This window comes from Ipomoea triloba, chromosome 3 (assembly GCF_003576645.1).
Source record: "Ipomoea triloba cultivar NCNSP0323 chromosome 3, ASM357664v1".
Lineage (NCBI taxonomy): Eukaryota > Viridiplantae > Streptophyta > Magnoliopsida > Solanales > Convolvulaceae > Ipomoea > Ipomoea triloba.
In genome coordinates, this window is record NC_044918.1 from 15,029,600 (window position 1) to 15,045,160 (window position 15,561).

General features: G+C 35.7%; 3 protein-coding genes across 4 annotated transcripts in view; 2 read left to right on the plus strand and 1 right to left on the minus strand.

The window, feature by feature from the left end:
- Window positions 1–4,124: 4,124 nt before the first annotated feature.
- Window positions 4,125–6,652, plus strand: LOC116013941. The gene is made up of 2 exons (XM_031253910.1): window positions 4,125–4,563; window positions 6,118–6,652. The coding sequence occupies exons 1-2, from the start codon at window positions 4,226–4,228 to the stop codon at window positions 6,350–6,352; spliced, it is 573 nt and encodes a 190-aa protein (XP_031109770.1). The 5' UTR covers window positions 4,125–4,225; the 3' UTR covers window positions 6,353–6,652.
- Window positions 6,653–10,006: 3,354 nt separating this feature from the next.
- The window catches only part of LOC116011787 (exocyst complex component SEC6-like), a 13,040-nt gene continuing 7,485 nt past the window's right edge, over window positions 10,007–15,561 (minus strand). Inside the window, exons 18-26 of one of the 2 annotated variants that reach the window (XM_031251200.1) lie at window positions 14,587–14,665; window positions 14,434–14,503; window positions 14,241–14,328; window positions 14,065–14,154; window positions 13,791–13,907; window positions 13,609–13,671; window positions 12,882–13,131; window positions 11,996–12,518; window positions 10,007–10,682 (exon numbers count right to left, since the gene is read on the minus strand). In XM_031251200.1, coding sequence (XP_031107060.1) covers window positions 12,982–13,131; window positions 13,609–13,671; window positions 13,791–13,907; window positions 14,065–14,154; window positions 14,241–14,328; window positions 14,434–14,503; window positions 14,587–14,665 — 657 coding nt within the window. In that variant the 3' untranslated portion in view covers window positions 10,007–10,682; window positions 11,996–12,518; window positions 12,882–12,981. Of the gene's footprint in view, window positions 10,683–11,995; window positions 13,132–13,608; window positions 13,672–13,790; window positions 13,908–14,064; window positions 14,155–14,240; window positions 14,329–14,433; window positions 14,504–14,586; window positions 14,666–15,561 lie in introns of both variants that reach the window. The other variant, XM_031251199.1, reaches the window with a different exon arrangement.
- LOC116011789 lies at window positions 10,395–12,560 on the plus strand. Its single transcript, XM_031251201.1, has 3 exons — window positions 10,395–10,665; window positions 10,968–11,342; window positions 12,010–12,560. Exons 1-3 carry the CDS (start codon window positions 10,414–10,416, stop codon window positions 12,538–12,540), a joined length of 1,158 nt encoding a protein of 385 aa, XP_031107061.1. The 5' UTR covers window positions 10,395–10,413; the 3' UTR covers window positions 12,541–12,560.

Genomic DNA, 15,561 nt, shown 5'->3' on the forward strand with positions numbered 1-15,561 from the left:
TTAGGTGAGATGATCAGTATCTAGTGTTTACAAAGAATATAATCCATCATATTGAGTGAAATTTCTACATTGCGGCTGCCTAAATTAAACTCAGTTATGAGTATTCACCCTCAATTCTTTCATGTTGTCATCCTCTATCTATGATCTATCATATCCTTTAATTTGCATAAATTAATTCAATATATTATATTGTTGCTTCTCATATCCATCACTACTTGTGAGTCCAACCTTAAAAGCAAACCCACCTTTTACTTTCTCAAATTCAATGTCTCAAACTTTTTCACAACTTAACGTAAGCCACAAATTTCTAGCTTCTATTGTATTGCTATACATTGTGGCTTCAAATTTGCTGTCCATTTGGTTAAAGGGGAAAGAAACATTAAAAACGAGAAACAACGTTAAAAAAGATAGTGGTTTTGCTTCATACTTTGGGAATTCGACAAAACTATGGGCGAAGACAATGAAAAAATTATGAGGGGTAAAAGACATTTTCCTATTCATAATAATCACTAAATGTTATTTCATTAGTAAATCACAGTATTTTGTATAATTGCACACTAATCCCTACCTAGCTAAACCAATCATTATATCGGTCCCTAGGCCCCATTATTGAAAGCAAGGCTCGGCTTCAAAACCATACATGAAGGTTCCGCCTCATATGGCTTCTCTAGGGATGGAGGTAGGCAGAGCCCAAGCTTGTGTGATTAATGTAGCTAGTTGTACAAAATCAATCTAATGTCGATGACAGAACGAATGACGAAATTTTATGACAATTTTTTTGTTCACGTTCGAATCAATTTTAGACAAATCCTTAGTTATGTGTTTATTTCAAATTTAATTTCATGAAAATAAATTTTATAAATCGACAAAATATCTTTATAAATAAATTGTAGGTTATTCATTAGTATATTAAATGCATCAAGGTAATCCAATGTTGGTGCATGAGTTATATGGGAATTGAAGGTCCAATCTTGCCGGAATAATCATAGACATGGACTTAATTAGGGACAAGTGATATAAAGATTGAATGATATGGTTAGTGAAAGGTCAATTGATTAACTTCATGAGGATTAACAAAGTAAATGTTTTTAAGGAAGCAATTGCAAGAAGTGATTGTGGGTGGTATAGTATGTAGTGATTGTTGAGTATAATATATAAACATAAATGTGCAATTCAATTATCAGCTTATACTTTTAGTTGAAATGAAACACATACTTCAATTTGGTATCAGAACCAATCTCATGCCAAAAGTCATGGATTCAAATTTCCGCGTCACCCGATAACAAAGAGATAATGGTCTACGTATTGTTTGAAGCTCATCAAAAAGTAATCGTCCCACAAACGTGAGGGGACATGTTGATCATATAATATATAAACATAAATGTACAATCCAATTAACTATCAGCTTAGATCAAATAAATAGGCCAAGGGCTAATAATGGAAGACATGGAGGCACAAATTTCTGACCACTAGAAAGTAGTTGAAAACTTAAAGTTTCAAGTTAAAAATGACATTTTGAACCACTTTAAGGGTCTCAAAAATTGTTCAATACTATTTCCCAGCATGTAGCTACATGCCTACATCCATGCAATAAACAACTCCACATTGCGGTGGCTAGATGTCAAGATTAAGTATTTATAATTATGCCGAAAGATATAGCTAGTACAAAAAACATAATTTTATTTATTTGTATTTATGTAATAGTCATCGCCACGTTTCGATGGCTTATATTTCTATTGTTTACAAAAATATTACTGTCCCTTCTTATTTATAGTAGTCGGCATTTTTACCATCTGTAATTGTAAGGTTTTTTTATTTTTTTTTTAATATTAAGGAGTAGTAGAGAGTGGTGGGAGGTGAGGAATTGAATAGGGTTTGAGAATGAAGTCGCTGTCTAATTGTCTCACTTTGTGGTGGTGGCATGAGAGAGAGCAAACTCCCATGTCTGCTGGGCTTCTAAGCTTTCATTTTCATATTGAAAACCTAATGCAACCACCATATATTACTCTTGGTGGATCATGGATGGCTTTGTAATTTAATTTATATGCCACTCTCTCCCCCTATTCATTTTCTCCTTTTTTAAAGCTTCCCCCATATATGACACTACACTTGCATGTGATGGGACTCCTCTCCTACATTCCCTTGCTATTCACTACTCTTTCTAATCTTTCTTTATTTGGCATTTTCTTTTCATTTTTTTTATTTCCATTTTCAATTTACTCAATTTCTTTTTTTTTGAAATCAATTTACTCGATTATTAATATTTGATTTTTTTAACCAGCTTGGTTGGCGTGAGTAGTCGTGCATACACTCTTGTCCTTTAAAAGAGGTTGAGAGTTTGAACCCCCTCTCGTATGGAAAAACCAATCTGGCCAATACGTCGGGCCGTAGTTTGAGTGTGGTACGGGCTTAAAGGTGACTCCATCCTACAGTTATGGACTATTGGTACATGATTTTAAACTTTCATTCTGAACCATGGACTACTGGACTAGGGTTTACATTACAAGATGAACCACTGACATACATGTTTATTTTCATTGTACTACAGATTCATTTTTAGTACGTCCATTATATTTTGATAAAGTTCATTTTTAGTATATTATCTAAAAATGAACTTGTAGTACTAAAAATAATTAATTTATAATATGCTACAAAGAAACATATATTAGTGGTACATCTTACAATGTGAACCATAGTCCACGGTTTTTTTTTTTTTTTTTTTTTTTTTTTTTGCAACATCATGGCCTAATAATTAACGCCCAAGAGGCTCTCAAATTGGGCCACAGAGGTCCTCTACATTATTAGGCTTATTAAATGGTCTTTTGGTATACACCTTCTTGGATCGGTCCAATACTTAAGTTATTGTGCTTAGGTAAAAATAGGCTTATAATTTTGTCCGTTCCTTATTGGGCCAATATGTATAAATAATTATGTGCATAATTCCAACCACAGGTATTGCTGAGCTGTTTGTCTGATATCCAAAACTAATACAAACAAAATCCATTACTCCAACATCCATCATGGGTCATATGCAAACCAACATACCTCACATCCATTATTTGATTTTTTTTTCTTTTTTCTTTTTGCAAAACATACTTTTTTTTTTCTTTTTGCAAAACATACATTATTTGATTTATCATCCTTTCTACTCTCCACCCCATATTTAAACAATTTTTTTTTAATATAACTAACTCTTTTTTAATAGAAAGTTCGATCTCATGATCTTTTATACGGGAGAATCACTACATGTCATCTAAGTCCAATAGACAATTTTTACGTAGAGTCAAATTTGAAACGTTATGGTTATCAAGCCAATTATCTCACCAACTTAACTGAAATTGTCAGTTTTTTCTCACTTAACCACTCATAAGAAAGTATTTTGCCACAATTTGAGATCATGCTTAACTCAAATAGGTACTTTATGACAATCAGTGAATGAACTATCATGTTAAAATGTTCTGATCAGTTTTTCTCAAGTGAGAGTCAAACTTAATAGACATAACCTAGATTCTATCCGATTTATTCTCACGTAATCTCAACCTAACTTTCTCCACCAAAACTCATCAAGATTTGCCTCAATATAGATAAACAAAATACAGTATAACTTGATAACTGAATTAGCATTCACTTACCAATTGTCTCAAACAAAATATCTTTTCATTAATATCATTATTAAAGCGTGAGGTGAAGTTATACAACACGATGAAAGTCCTATGTTAAATATCTGAAAAATTGAAGAAAACCAGCAGAAGAGGCAAGTGAGGAATTGACTTTTGGTAGGGACTCACGCAGGGGGCGCTTTAGCATGCCCAAACACAACATGGCAAATAGTGTCAGACTCCGTGACGTAACTAAAAATGTTCTCAATTAACAGCACCATTGATACGCTCATTTCGATGAGTCGAGCAAAAAAGGTGGACAAAAACACAAAGAAAAAGCCCAGGTTTGGTAACCATCACATACATAATCTTGTTTTTATAACTACAAAAAAAGTTACACCAATAGTACTGTAGATTTCTTTCCATTTTTCCTGAGAAAATAAGCAGTAACAGTCTTTAATTTGGTCTTTACATGTAGAGAACAGAGAGCATTGGGGGCTTGGGGAGTTGGGGAGTTGGGGGTGTTTGTTATTTCTGCCCAAGCAAGAATCTTTTGTGGTGGGCATTGGTTATCTGTGCAAAAATCTGCATTTTCATGAGAATTCATCATCTGGGTCGCCATAAAAATGCAATCTTTAGAGAAGAACAATGCTGATTTGGAAACGGGTGGCAATGGCGGCGGGGGTGTTAGTGTCAGCTCCATTTCCGGCGAGATTACCGGCGTGCCGGAAAAGAGGAGGAGATCTTCGGCGGTGGAGGTGGATCTGGAAGCTGCTGGTGGGGAGCAAGAAAACGAGGTACATTCGGAGAAACCTGAGAGGGATTGTCGGATATGTCATCTGAGCTTGGATGCGGAGAATCCGGAATCTGGGCTTCCCATGGAACTAGGTTGTTCTTGTAAGGATGATTTGGCGGCTGCTCACAAGCATTGTGCTGAGGCTTGGTTCAAGATAAGGGGAAACAAGTAAGATAAAATTGTGATGTTAGTTTTATGAATTCTTGAATTTTCCTTTTGATTCCATTCTTGGTGATAATTGAAGAATTTTGCAGCACAGTTGTTAGGTTTTTGACTATTTTTACTTTCATTTTAGGTTCTGTCATAGAGTGGCTGGTAATCATTGAGTTAACTCAGCAAAAACTGCAAAAAAATATAGAAAGTGGAAAATCTTTAACTTTGGCTTTAATGGGAATATTAAAAAAGAATGTATGATGTGGATGTGGGAGTGGGAGTGGAAGACATAAAGATTTTAAGGTAAATAAATAAAGTGGAAGAGCATCTTTTATTTATGGCAAGAATATAATCAGGGAGCCTTAGAAAAGTGGAAGCATTTTCTGGTCAGCTATGGATATGATTCATTGTGTTGAAACTGGTTATATATACATCTTTCTCTGCCTTATTTATAATCTTGGGGTTGACTTTGCAAAGGTCTCGAGTCGTCGAGAGTCACAATGTTTATGGCTTCTAGGACTAGGTAGTGAGTGATTTATACGAGTTCCTGGTTCTTAGATTGCCCCGGAAATCAATATTTTCTTGTAAAGTAAAGCCATTTGGAGAGAATAATCTTCTGTTCGACTGTTGTTTCGTTCTTCCAAATCTGGGCAGGTGTTCTTGGTTAGTCTGTCATAGGATTGTTGTAACACTCGGTAAAATGGTCACATGTTTGGATGTTGACATCTTTTGGCTTCAAGATTCACCACAGATCAGATCATCTCTACGGGTTCTCTTTGACTGGTCTCGGTCCAGTAGAGTCATATTTATTTTGTCTTTTTTGAAAACGGGAGGGGAATTTTCTAAGGTAAATATGTATACAGATTATCTCGGCTTGCATTTTGATTTGCAGTCGGGATTTCTATTTGGACTGTTAGATGAGCAAATCCTAGTGGAATAAAACCACTTTGCATTTCTCTTCGCCTCTTTGATGTAATAGGCTAATAGCTAGTTTCCCACCCTCTTTTAGGCTCTGTCTCTCGGTGTTTTAGCTCTTCATATCATTTCTTTAGTAACCAATACTCTCTTTGCATTTTTCCCGAGTGGTGTAGCAAGAATTCCTGAGATTGATGGTAGTAAGTAGTAACCGTGGTGAAATAATTCCCGAGGTTGATGATTGAATCCCTGTGTTGATGCCCCAAAGGTTAGACATCCTCGAAACTCCCTGGCACCCATAGGTGGTATTATTCAAGACTTTAAAAGAAGTTCAGTTTTGCTTCCGAATTCCCCATCACATGCTTCTCAAAATTTGCGGTTTTATGTTTAGGGAAATTATGACATTTCTTTCTGCAGCCCTTTTATGCATTCCTAGTTTCCATCTAGTTATCGAGTATCAGATATGGAAACTGAACTATCCGTTCATAAGTCATAACTAACTATCGCAATTGTTTTCTTCTCATATGCATTTTTCGTTTTCTGTATGGTACTTACGAGATAATGATATCTGAGTTTATTGTAGTCTGATCAACCCGAGCTTGGGAGTCTATATATGTTCTATGTTCATCTTCGATAAATTTTCCCCGTCTGCAGGACCTGCGAGATCTGTGGATCAGTTGCACACAACGTGGTCGGGATAAGTGAGGCCGAGCCAGCAGAGCAGTGGAGCGAGGGAAGCACAGCCGCGGTGACAACAGAAACAGCGCCAACGCCCCCAGCAGAGGCTCGCAACTTCTGGCAAGGCCACCGGTTTCTCAACTTCTTGCTGGCCTGCATGGTTTTCGCCTTCGTCATTTCGTGGCTCTTCCACTTCAATGTGCCCTCATGAGAATCATGAAAAGGGGAAAACATGGATTGTAATCTTATTTGTGATGTGTTCCTAAAGGTTGTAATATGGTAATATCATTGAGGTTGTTTTCTTAAGTTAAATAGAAAAAATGTAGTTTGTTGTGACTCTATAAATCCCCACTGTGGTTCATGTTGAACAACTGTTTCATGATCTGTGTTCTGCCATTACAGATTTAAGGCTTTTTGGATTGTATCCAGTATTGATTAGCACCTTATTACGGTCAGGATTAAACATTTATTATCACATCAAAAGATGTAGCTAGTAGTGGCGAAGGCACAACTTTACTTCTTTATACTTGCAAAGTAGTTAGCGTCATGTTTCACTGGCTGGCAAGATGTTGGATTCGAATTGAAATGTCTATCACTACATCAAAAATACTTGTATAGTGTTACATTCTGATGACAGGATGTTAGACTTGCTCCTTCAAGCTTTCGCGCAACATTTATTATTATTATTATTATTATTATTATTATGATAAAATCATGTATATCATATTTAATTGCACCTGGTACTTTTAACACCAAAATTAATAGTATGCGACATGAATTCAACCGGCCTCGCGGATTGAAACCCGTGAAATGTTCCCACACATGTTTTTGTCATACAATATGTGTACACTTTTTTTTCCTTCTTTTCTCTATTATTATTATTATTATTATTTTTTTTTTTTTTTTGACCATCGGATTGGGGCCATAGTGTTTACTTGTCCGAAACAAATCACGATCCATTAATTCTTCAAATGTCAAGTCAGTTGGCAAACACTGCCGTAGGGGAGATTTTTTTTTTCTTTTTTTTTTTTTTTTTGGTACCTTACAACACTATTGTCACATAATATCACACTTTTCAAGAAAAAATATCTTCATAAAATATAATATGCTTTTTTTAATGGCAAAATTAAAAAAAAAAAAATACAACTCTATAAATATTATAAAGTCATTGATCGAGAAGGCGAGAAGCCTCCATCAAGTTAGATTAAGCCCGGGCTTCGATGGCTTAAGAATCATCGTCAAATATTCAGTCTATTATGTAGATGATGTTGTGGACTTGTGACCTTAGCTTATGGGTACCTTATGGCCCAAAAGGATGCTTGTCTCGGAGAATTTTTAAAGTCTTTCAAGTGCTCTACTCCTTAATTTAAAATATTATATATATATATATATATATATATATATATATATATATATATATATTCTTGACTGAGCACATTACATAGAATTCTTCTTTTACAGTTTATCTTTTTTTTTGCGTAATTTACATGTTATATTATTACACTGTAATAGAATTTATATAGTATATACTTTAAAGTAGTGATTGCAAATTTTCTTCGTCATAAAAAAAAAGTCATTATGTTGTAAGGTGCACCCTGAAAGCTTTTATTATGTACAACTAACTTTTTTTCTATTTCATTAGACTAAATTATATGCTAATTTGATGAATAACAACACTCAATATAGTAATTATGTGACCTATGTACGTTAAGGTTACGACTTTTGACTCATTGAACTTTGGTTAGAAAAACATAAAATATTGTGGTGGGGTGTTTGTTAGATAAATAATATATCTCCACGCCAAACGCCACTGCAATTATGCAATATAATAATCACCTAAAAGCTTGATTATTGAAGCGTGGTGTTCTTTCTTTTCATTTATAATTATGATATCCAATATCTAAAAGTTATATTTAACGTATCAGTAGTCATTTTATTAGGAATTATTACATTTCTTTCTTCTCTTTCTTTTTAAAATAGTACTAAATAATTGAAAAAAATATAAAATGATGTGTTATTATAGGCGGGGTGTTCATCAAGTTAATAATTGTATCGAACTTTCTGTTTCTGAATTAATTGAGTCATTTTATTTTCGATTAATCGATTAATCAAAATAGTTTAGTAAAATTTCAAAATTTTTAAATTTAAAAATAAAAAGTTTCAATCTATACACTATACTCTATAGTTTCACAGAACTTATTTACATAAAAGTTTGATTTATTAATTATTAAAAAATAAAACACACACACACATATATATACACATTACACACCCATATTAACAATTTGGTGCACAACCCTAATTATATGGATATTTTATTCATAAAAAAATTTTATCCCTCAATTATACATGTAATGTCTTTTCGTTTCTCAATTATTTAAAAGTTACTTTTTTCAATTCATTTTTGTGCGTGTTTTGCTAGGACTAAGTTAATAAACTTACTTCACAGGAAATTGAGAGAGAATTGATGGAAGGGCACTACCAGGAGTGGAGCTTGTGGCTTCATTTGACTCAACAAGAGAAAATTTATAGTAAGGATTGATAAACTGAGAGCTCTTTCTAGATTCTATGGGTAGTGGTGCATGACCGTTCTTAGTTGGTGAAGTAATTTGTCTAGTTAATTCTATTAGCGAACAAAGGCTAAGACATAGCACATTGTCATGCCCAACTTAGGCCTTGTCGACACTCAATTGAACCAAGGCATAGCACACTGTCAAGCCCAACATATCACTTAGTTAGGCCAAGGCATAGCACACCGTCGTTTCTCACACAAGGTATAAGTCATCTCGTAAACAGTTAATAAACAAAAATAACAATGACATAATTAAAGTAAATAAAAAAAAATTATTTTCTTTATAATTTAGAGACGAAAAGTGTTGTTTTCGTTTTGTTGTTTATTTGATAGGGGCGTATGGAAGTGTGCAGCTAGCGATGGTGAAACATGAGGGGCATTAAGCAATGATGTTGTTGGTGCACCCTATTTTGGTGTGTCGGCTGCACGCCACAAACACATCGTCCGACAAACTCTGCTAATAAAAAAATAAAAACCAAAAACATTGTAACGTCAATTTGTTTCGCAATCCTACGTTACAGACATCGTATATTCCCGGCCTTCTATCCTATGGAATCTCGTGAAACAATTCTGACTCACCTATACACCACCCACTACCACGTTGTGTGCATGCATGTAATAAAATTCTTTGTATCTTCTATTCAATATCGCCTACTAAGTTACTAGAGTAGATGTATTTTGATGCTTTTATTGAGTGTAATAAAGATATATGATAGCTAGATTATTGGTTCTATAATTAGAATAATGAATTCAAAAATTAATTTTGTAAATGACAAATTTGATGAGCTTGACTGGTCCAAAAAATGCCAGCTTATTAGTTCTAGTAGCCAAAGTAGCCGAGATAGGCCTAAAAGGCTACAACACTAAAGACGTAAGTTTTTGTTTTACTATCCGCATTGGCATCAGTTGGTTTGAACACCCAAAAGTGATGGGCTCATTGTGCGCAGTAAGTGAATGTCAAGTCTCTGTGTTTAGTTGAGATATTGTTATTTTCAAGAATTTTTAATTATTTATTATTTACGGGAAAGCCGGCAATTGTTACCAGAAAGTGTATTATGTTGAAGCCTCTCCGATAATCTTAGTCTGTAAAGGTCCACAAGAAATTAAACCAACCTATGTTTACCCATAAAACTAATAAACAGTTCTCACAAAAAGTCAAATTTAAAATCTTGTGAGTAATTATTCAACCAATTTGACTGAGTTGCCTGGTTGCTCTGTGGAGGTTGACAAATGTGTTAGAGAAAAGGATTATTATTTTCCGAAAAAAGTAATGGGTGTATATTTATAGGTCCATTTTCTAGAAAAAGGGAATCCCAATTTGTTTGAAACTTGTTCTATATATGCAAAACATACATTCCTGCACAGAAGGCAAAACAAATATCAGGGGGATTATCCGATCAACACGTATAGTACTCTATCCGCTCATCACAAGTCTCCGAGCAACCACCGGCCAGCGCAAAGGTTGTACCAACCCGAATTTTTCTATTTCAGAGCGCAAATTAAGAATCTGAGCATTACATACATTATATTGCGTGCGATCACGACACAGCAGACAAAGAATACCACGTTGGGTTGGTGTTGTGTCGGTTGGTCTTTCCATATCCTAAATTCTTCAACAAAAATCTCTTCTTCTTCTTCTTTCTCTACCCCATAGTTTGTCTTCAGTTCTTCTTAGATTCGGCGGTTTTTGGGTGGGTGTGATGAGGACTTTGTGCCCCAACTTGGACAGAATGGATGGGCTAGAAACGGTTCTTGAAGTTCCGATACCGAATGAAGTATACTCCTCTCCCAAGGACGTGAAAGCCTGGGTCAAATCCCACCGGGAACCCTCCATTTCCGGCGGCCGGAACGCCGAAATTCAGCTCTTGCTTGGCGTCATCGGAGCCCCTCTTATCCCTCATCCCGTCCGTCCCCACCATTTCCCCAACAACAAAATCAACGACCATCCCATTGTAAGTATATATTCCACCTGTATAATTTTATGACACATTTATGTTTATATATTATATATGCTAAACACAATTCTTTATGAGAGTTGATTACTTTTTAATATAATGAACTCTAAACAATATACTCTGATTCTAAATTATAATTAAAAGTCTAAACCAATAGTTCTTGGTTCTGATTTTAAATTGTAACTAAAAGCTAAGTTCATAGTTGTTTGCAACTAAAAGTCTAAGCTGATAGGGTTGGTTCTGATTTTAAATTGTAACTAAAAGTCTAAGCTGATAGTTGTTAGTTACTGAATATATAGGAGACGGCGATGGCGAAGTATATAGTGTTGCAGTACATGGCGGCGGCGGGAGGGGAGAGTGCGTTGGGATGCATTGAGAATATGTATGCGATGGGGAAGGTGAAGGTGGCGTCGGCGGAGTTTGTGTGCGAAGATAATGGGCTGAACAATGGGGGGAAGAAGGTGATGAAGAAGATGAAGAGCAATGGAGCGCAGGGTGAAATGGGGGGTTTTGTTGTGTGGCAGAAGAGGCCGGATCTTTGGAGCTTGGAGCTGCTGATTTCCGGCTGTAAAATCAGCGCCGGCAGCGACGGCAAGGTGGCGTGGCGACAAACCCCCTGGCATAATTCTCATGCTGCCCGTGGTCCACCTAGACCCCTTCGTCGCACCTTACAGGTACCCCTTACCGTTACCTACATTATTCTTCAACTTTTTTACTTTTTAGTTAGTGTTAATTGCCCTGATATCCACCTATTAGAATTAGAGACATAAAATAATCAAATAACTCCTTGCACTTTTCACTTAGTAAAAAAAGACTGGATCAAGCCTTAGAGCATCTAGTCATTTTGTTTAAAAAATTTTTGTAAGTATGATTAAGAGAGAAAAATGAAAAAACTGATAAAAGAAATAAAACAAATCTAATTTAATAAAAAAGAATTAAAAATTTGTCAAGCACAGCGAGTGTGTGCTGGGCACCATTGTTGCAGCCCACGCCCATTGTTGGGATTGGCATATCTCTCCAATGGGTCCACTTTTCTGCAATAAACCCACTCCTTACAACTCCAAACTTTTCTCTCCTGTTTTATCTTTCTAACATGGCATGTTTTTCTCTGAAATAGTCCCTAAATAGACTTCTAGTAAGGATGTTCTTAGTTGTGTAAGAATTACACTCAAATATCTAATGTGATAGACTATTTGAGACTACCAAATTAACACTGATCATCTCATTTACCTAAATTATCATGATTTACCAAAACCTTTTTAAATAATCTATTTGTCATTATTATTATAGGCAAATAATCAATTATAAACCAAACCAAAATACTTACAATGGACATGGCAGGGTCTGGATCCAATGTCAACAGCAAATCTCTTCTCCAACTCAATCTGCAGCGGCGAGAGAACGGTGAACGGAGAGGAATGTTTCGTCCTGAAACTGGAAGCGGAACCCACAGCTCTGAAAGCAAGGAGCAGCAGCAACGTGGAGATAATGAGGCACACAGTGTGGGGCTATTTCAGCCAACGAACCGGCCTCCTGATCCAGCTACAAGACTCCCACCTTCTCAGAATCAAATCCCCCGGAAACGACGACGTCCTCTGGGAGACCACCATGACGTCCCTCATCCAAGACTACCGCACCCTCAAAGGAGTCAACATAGCTCACGCCGGCAGAACCTCGGTTTCGTTGTCGCGATTGGACCAAAACTCCCAACCTCACACCGTAACCAGGATGGAAGAGGTTTGGAGCATTGAGGAAGTCGACTTTAACGTTAAGGGCCTGTCTGCTGATTCTTTCTTGCCTCCGAGTGACTTGTTCAACAAGAAGCAGGGAGATAGAAAACTATCTGCATTCTTATCCTCCAGAAAAACATGATTAATTACAACATATATTAACTATGCAATCTAATAATAATGAAGAAAATGGTTGATTATTATATGATATTATTGTAAATATAGAGAAGTTTTATAGTATTATTGTATCTACATTTTATTCAATGTAATTGTATTTTATTTTACAAAAAATATATGTACAAAAGATCGAATATAAAAGAATGATAACACCAATGTGGTAAGAAAAACAAAAACAAAAAAAAAAAATTATTTTTGAAATCACAATGGATTAAAAATATCCTCTTTATTTTTTTATGTCAAGAAAAATTTGTAACCACTACACTAAGTAAATCTGTTTAAAAAATAATAATAATAATAATAAACCTCATTATTATGTACTCCGTGGCACCTATAACCAAACAATTTGAACCCACAGCGGGTCTGCTGAGCTCGCTTGAATGATCTAAAAGCAAATTCTTCAGTGTTATTGTCCCCATAGGTGAGCTTTCGCCATATAACCAGCAACACCTTTGGATTGCGTTAGGGACTTGATCCTTGGGAAAACAAACCCTGTCTTTGGAGGGCGACCATTAACCAGAGAATTTTCATAAATTTCTTTGCATTCTTGAACCACCTGTTTGATAAAGAGACTCAAGCTTATGTAAAATATAATGGGCAAAGTGCTTTAGATAAATATTTCTACTTATATTTTGATTTGGGAGAAAACTCATAAGAAGGTAAATCAAAAGTTGCTAATAGCTAATCAACTCAAACCAAATCAATAGGCAGTTTTCACAATGAATCGAACTTGGAACTTTATAATTACAAAGCGCACAGTACATCGTTATTAGAATGTGCGCTTTGGATGAAGTCACATAGATTTTTATTTTGGGTGAAACCACTTAGACTGCCCCATGGCTAATCGGCTCAAACCAATAAAGTAATAAACAACTCTTTCGAGGAGTCGAACTTGAAGCATTGTCATTATTAAGCTAATTGTCCGACTAACTTGGCTGGAGTTTGCTTTCATTTTACTTATATTTATTGAATTAGATGTGGACTACAACCAAATTTTGATGTGAGAAAAAAAAAAATTGCTATACATACTAACCTCTTTTGCATCTTTTCGTGGTATTCCTTCTCGCAACCCCACAAGCTTTTCAACAACTTCTGGCTGCAATCCAAGAATTGCATATCTTAACAATACAAACTTGAAAAGAGAGACCACAACTAAAAACAAGAATATAAACCCATATGTATCTGGAAAGCATGATAGTTTCTTTCAAAACTTACAGGACAATCCGGTTGATGCTCTAGAATATTTGTATACACAAGCGTGAAATATTCGGGGCTCTCTGCAGAAGCAAGTTCTCTTAAGTCACCAAGTATCCTTAGTTTGGTCTCTACTTTCTGCAACCGTAAAAATTTCAAGACTTTATGAGTGGAAAACAACTTGATATGTAGGAGCACAGAAGCACGTTAAATATGTGAGAAAATTCCAAAAAAAAAGGAGAAAATTCAATGTCTAGGCTTGTCCAAAGTTCAGTTAGCAAGTGGCGGGGCTCACAGAAGCGCTAATATACTCGCGAAAGAAATCCGTGAGAACCTCTTCATCTAGCTTCATCCTTTCTATTGTTTCTTCCTTGATATGATGTTTCTACAAATATCAAATATTCACAAATCGGTTACCTGACAGAAAGAAAGCAAAGCTATAAACACGAGAATTGATCTGTGATATGCTACCTGGGTAAGCAGATGGTCTACATAAACAACCGCAGTCTCTTCCAGGCAAGCCTCAACAAAACGCCTAAACGATCTTTCTTCAATGTACCTTGGTACGTTATAAAACATAAATGCCGAAATTAGCAGTTTAAATGCAGTGTTCTGGAATTGCCTCAGACATCAGTTAGAGCTACCGTTATTTAGAAACGCTTACATCTTCACATCTGTGAAGTAATCCCCAAACGTTGCCCCCAGATACTCTGTAACCTGTCCTTCCAACCACTCTGAAATTACAAGACAAGGAATACTTCCAACATGAATACTCTCCCATAAACCTAGCCAATCTGCAAAAGAAAAAATGATTCACCTTTTTGATACAGCTTGACGAGTAATTCCTGCACTCCAGGATCATCAAAAATTACATTGACCGTTTGTTTAACAGCTTCCTGGAATCAGCCACAGAACAATCTAGTTATCATCATGTGATGAGATGGGAGACACAAGTTAGCAATGCCAAATTGCCAATCTGGAACATTCTTAAATGTTTCATTAATGGATTCCATTCAACCCCGGATGCAAAAATGTTGTTTCCACTCAACAATACAAAATATACTACAATCTAGTGAATACTGAAGAGTTAAGGATATTGATAAAGAAGCAATCAAGGAATACAAGAAAACTTAGTTTTATTAAATGTCTCTGTAAACCCAAAACCCTAACAAAAACAAAAAACAAATAATAATAACAACAACAATAATGCCAAGACCTTGTGCTCTAGTGACACCAAGTTGCACTCCCATATGGGAGGTTGTGCGTTCGAGCCCCAGTGGAGGCGGTATTGACTATTTGTGTTTCAGTAGGTTGAGAAAATAGTTATGAACAGATACTGCATTGTGACAGAGTCAGTAGTACTAATAACAATAAACTATGTATAGTGACACGCAAGCAACAATTCACCATGCCATAAAATTTAGATGACAACCTGTTGAGTATTTGGCATTTTAAGGGATTATTTGGCCCTTATACCTCTATTCTCTATGTAAATATACATATCGCATTGTACTTGTATCTTGTTTCTATCAATAACATTATACTCTTTCTCATAACATTTAAAATTTCTGGTTTTAGACCTTAAATACGAGGAGTGTGTATTTATTTGTGAATTACGTACTCAAAGCATGAAAATTTTACTATAGAAGATGAAGAGAGGTCTAAACCCATCAAAAGTCATACAAGATGTTCTCTTCAAAAAGAAGAAGATTGGTTATAGAGAAATGGAGGAATGGGAGGAGAAAGAGAGAGAGAGAGAGAGAGAGAGGGGGGGGGGGGGGGGGGGGCTGAT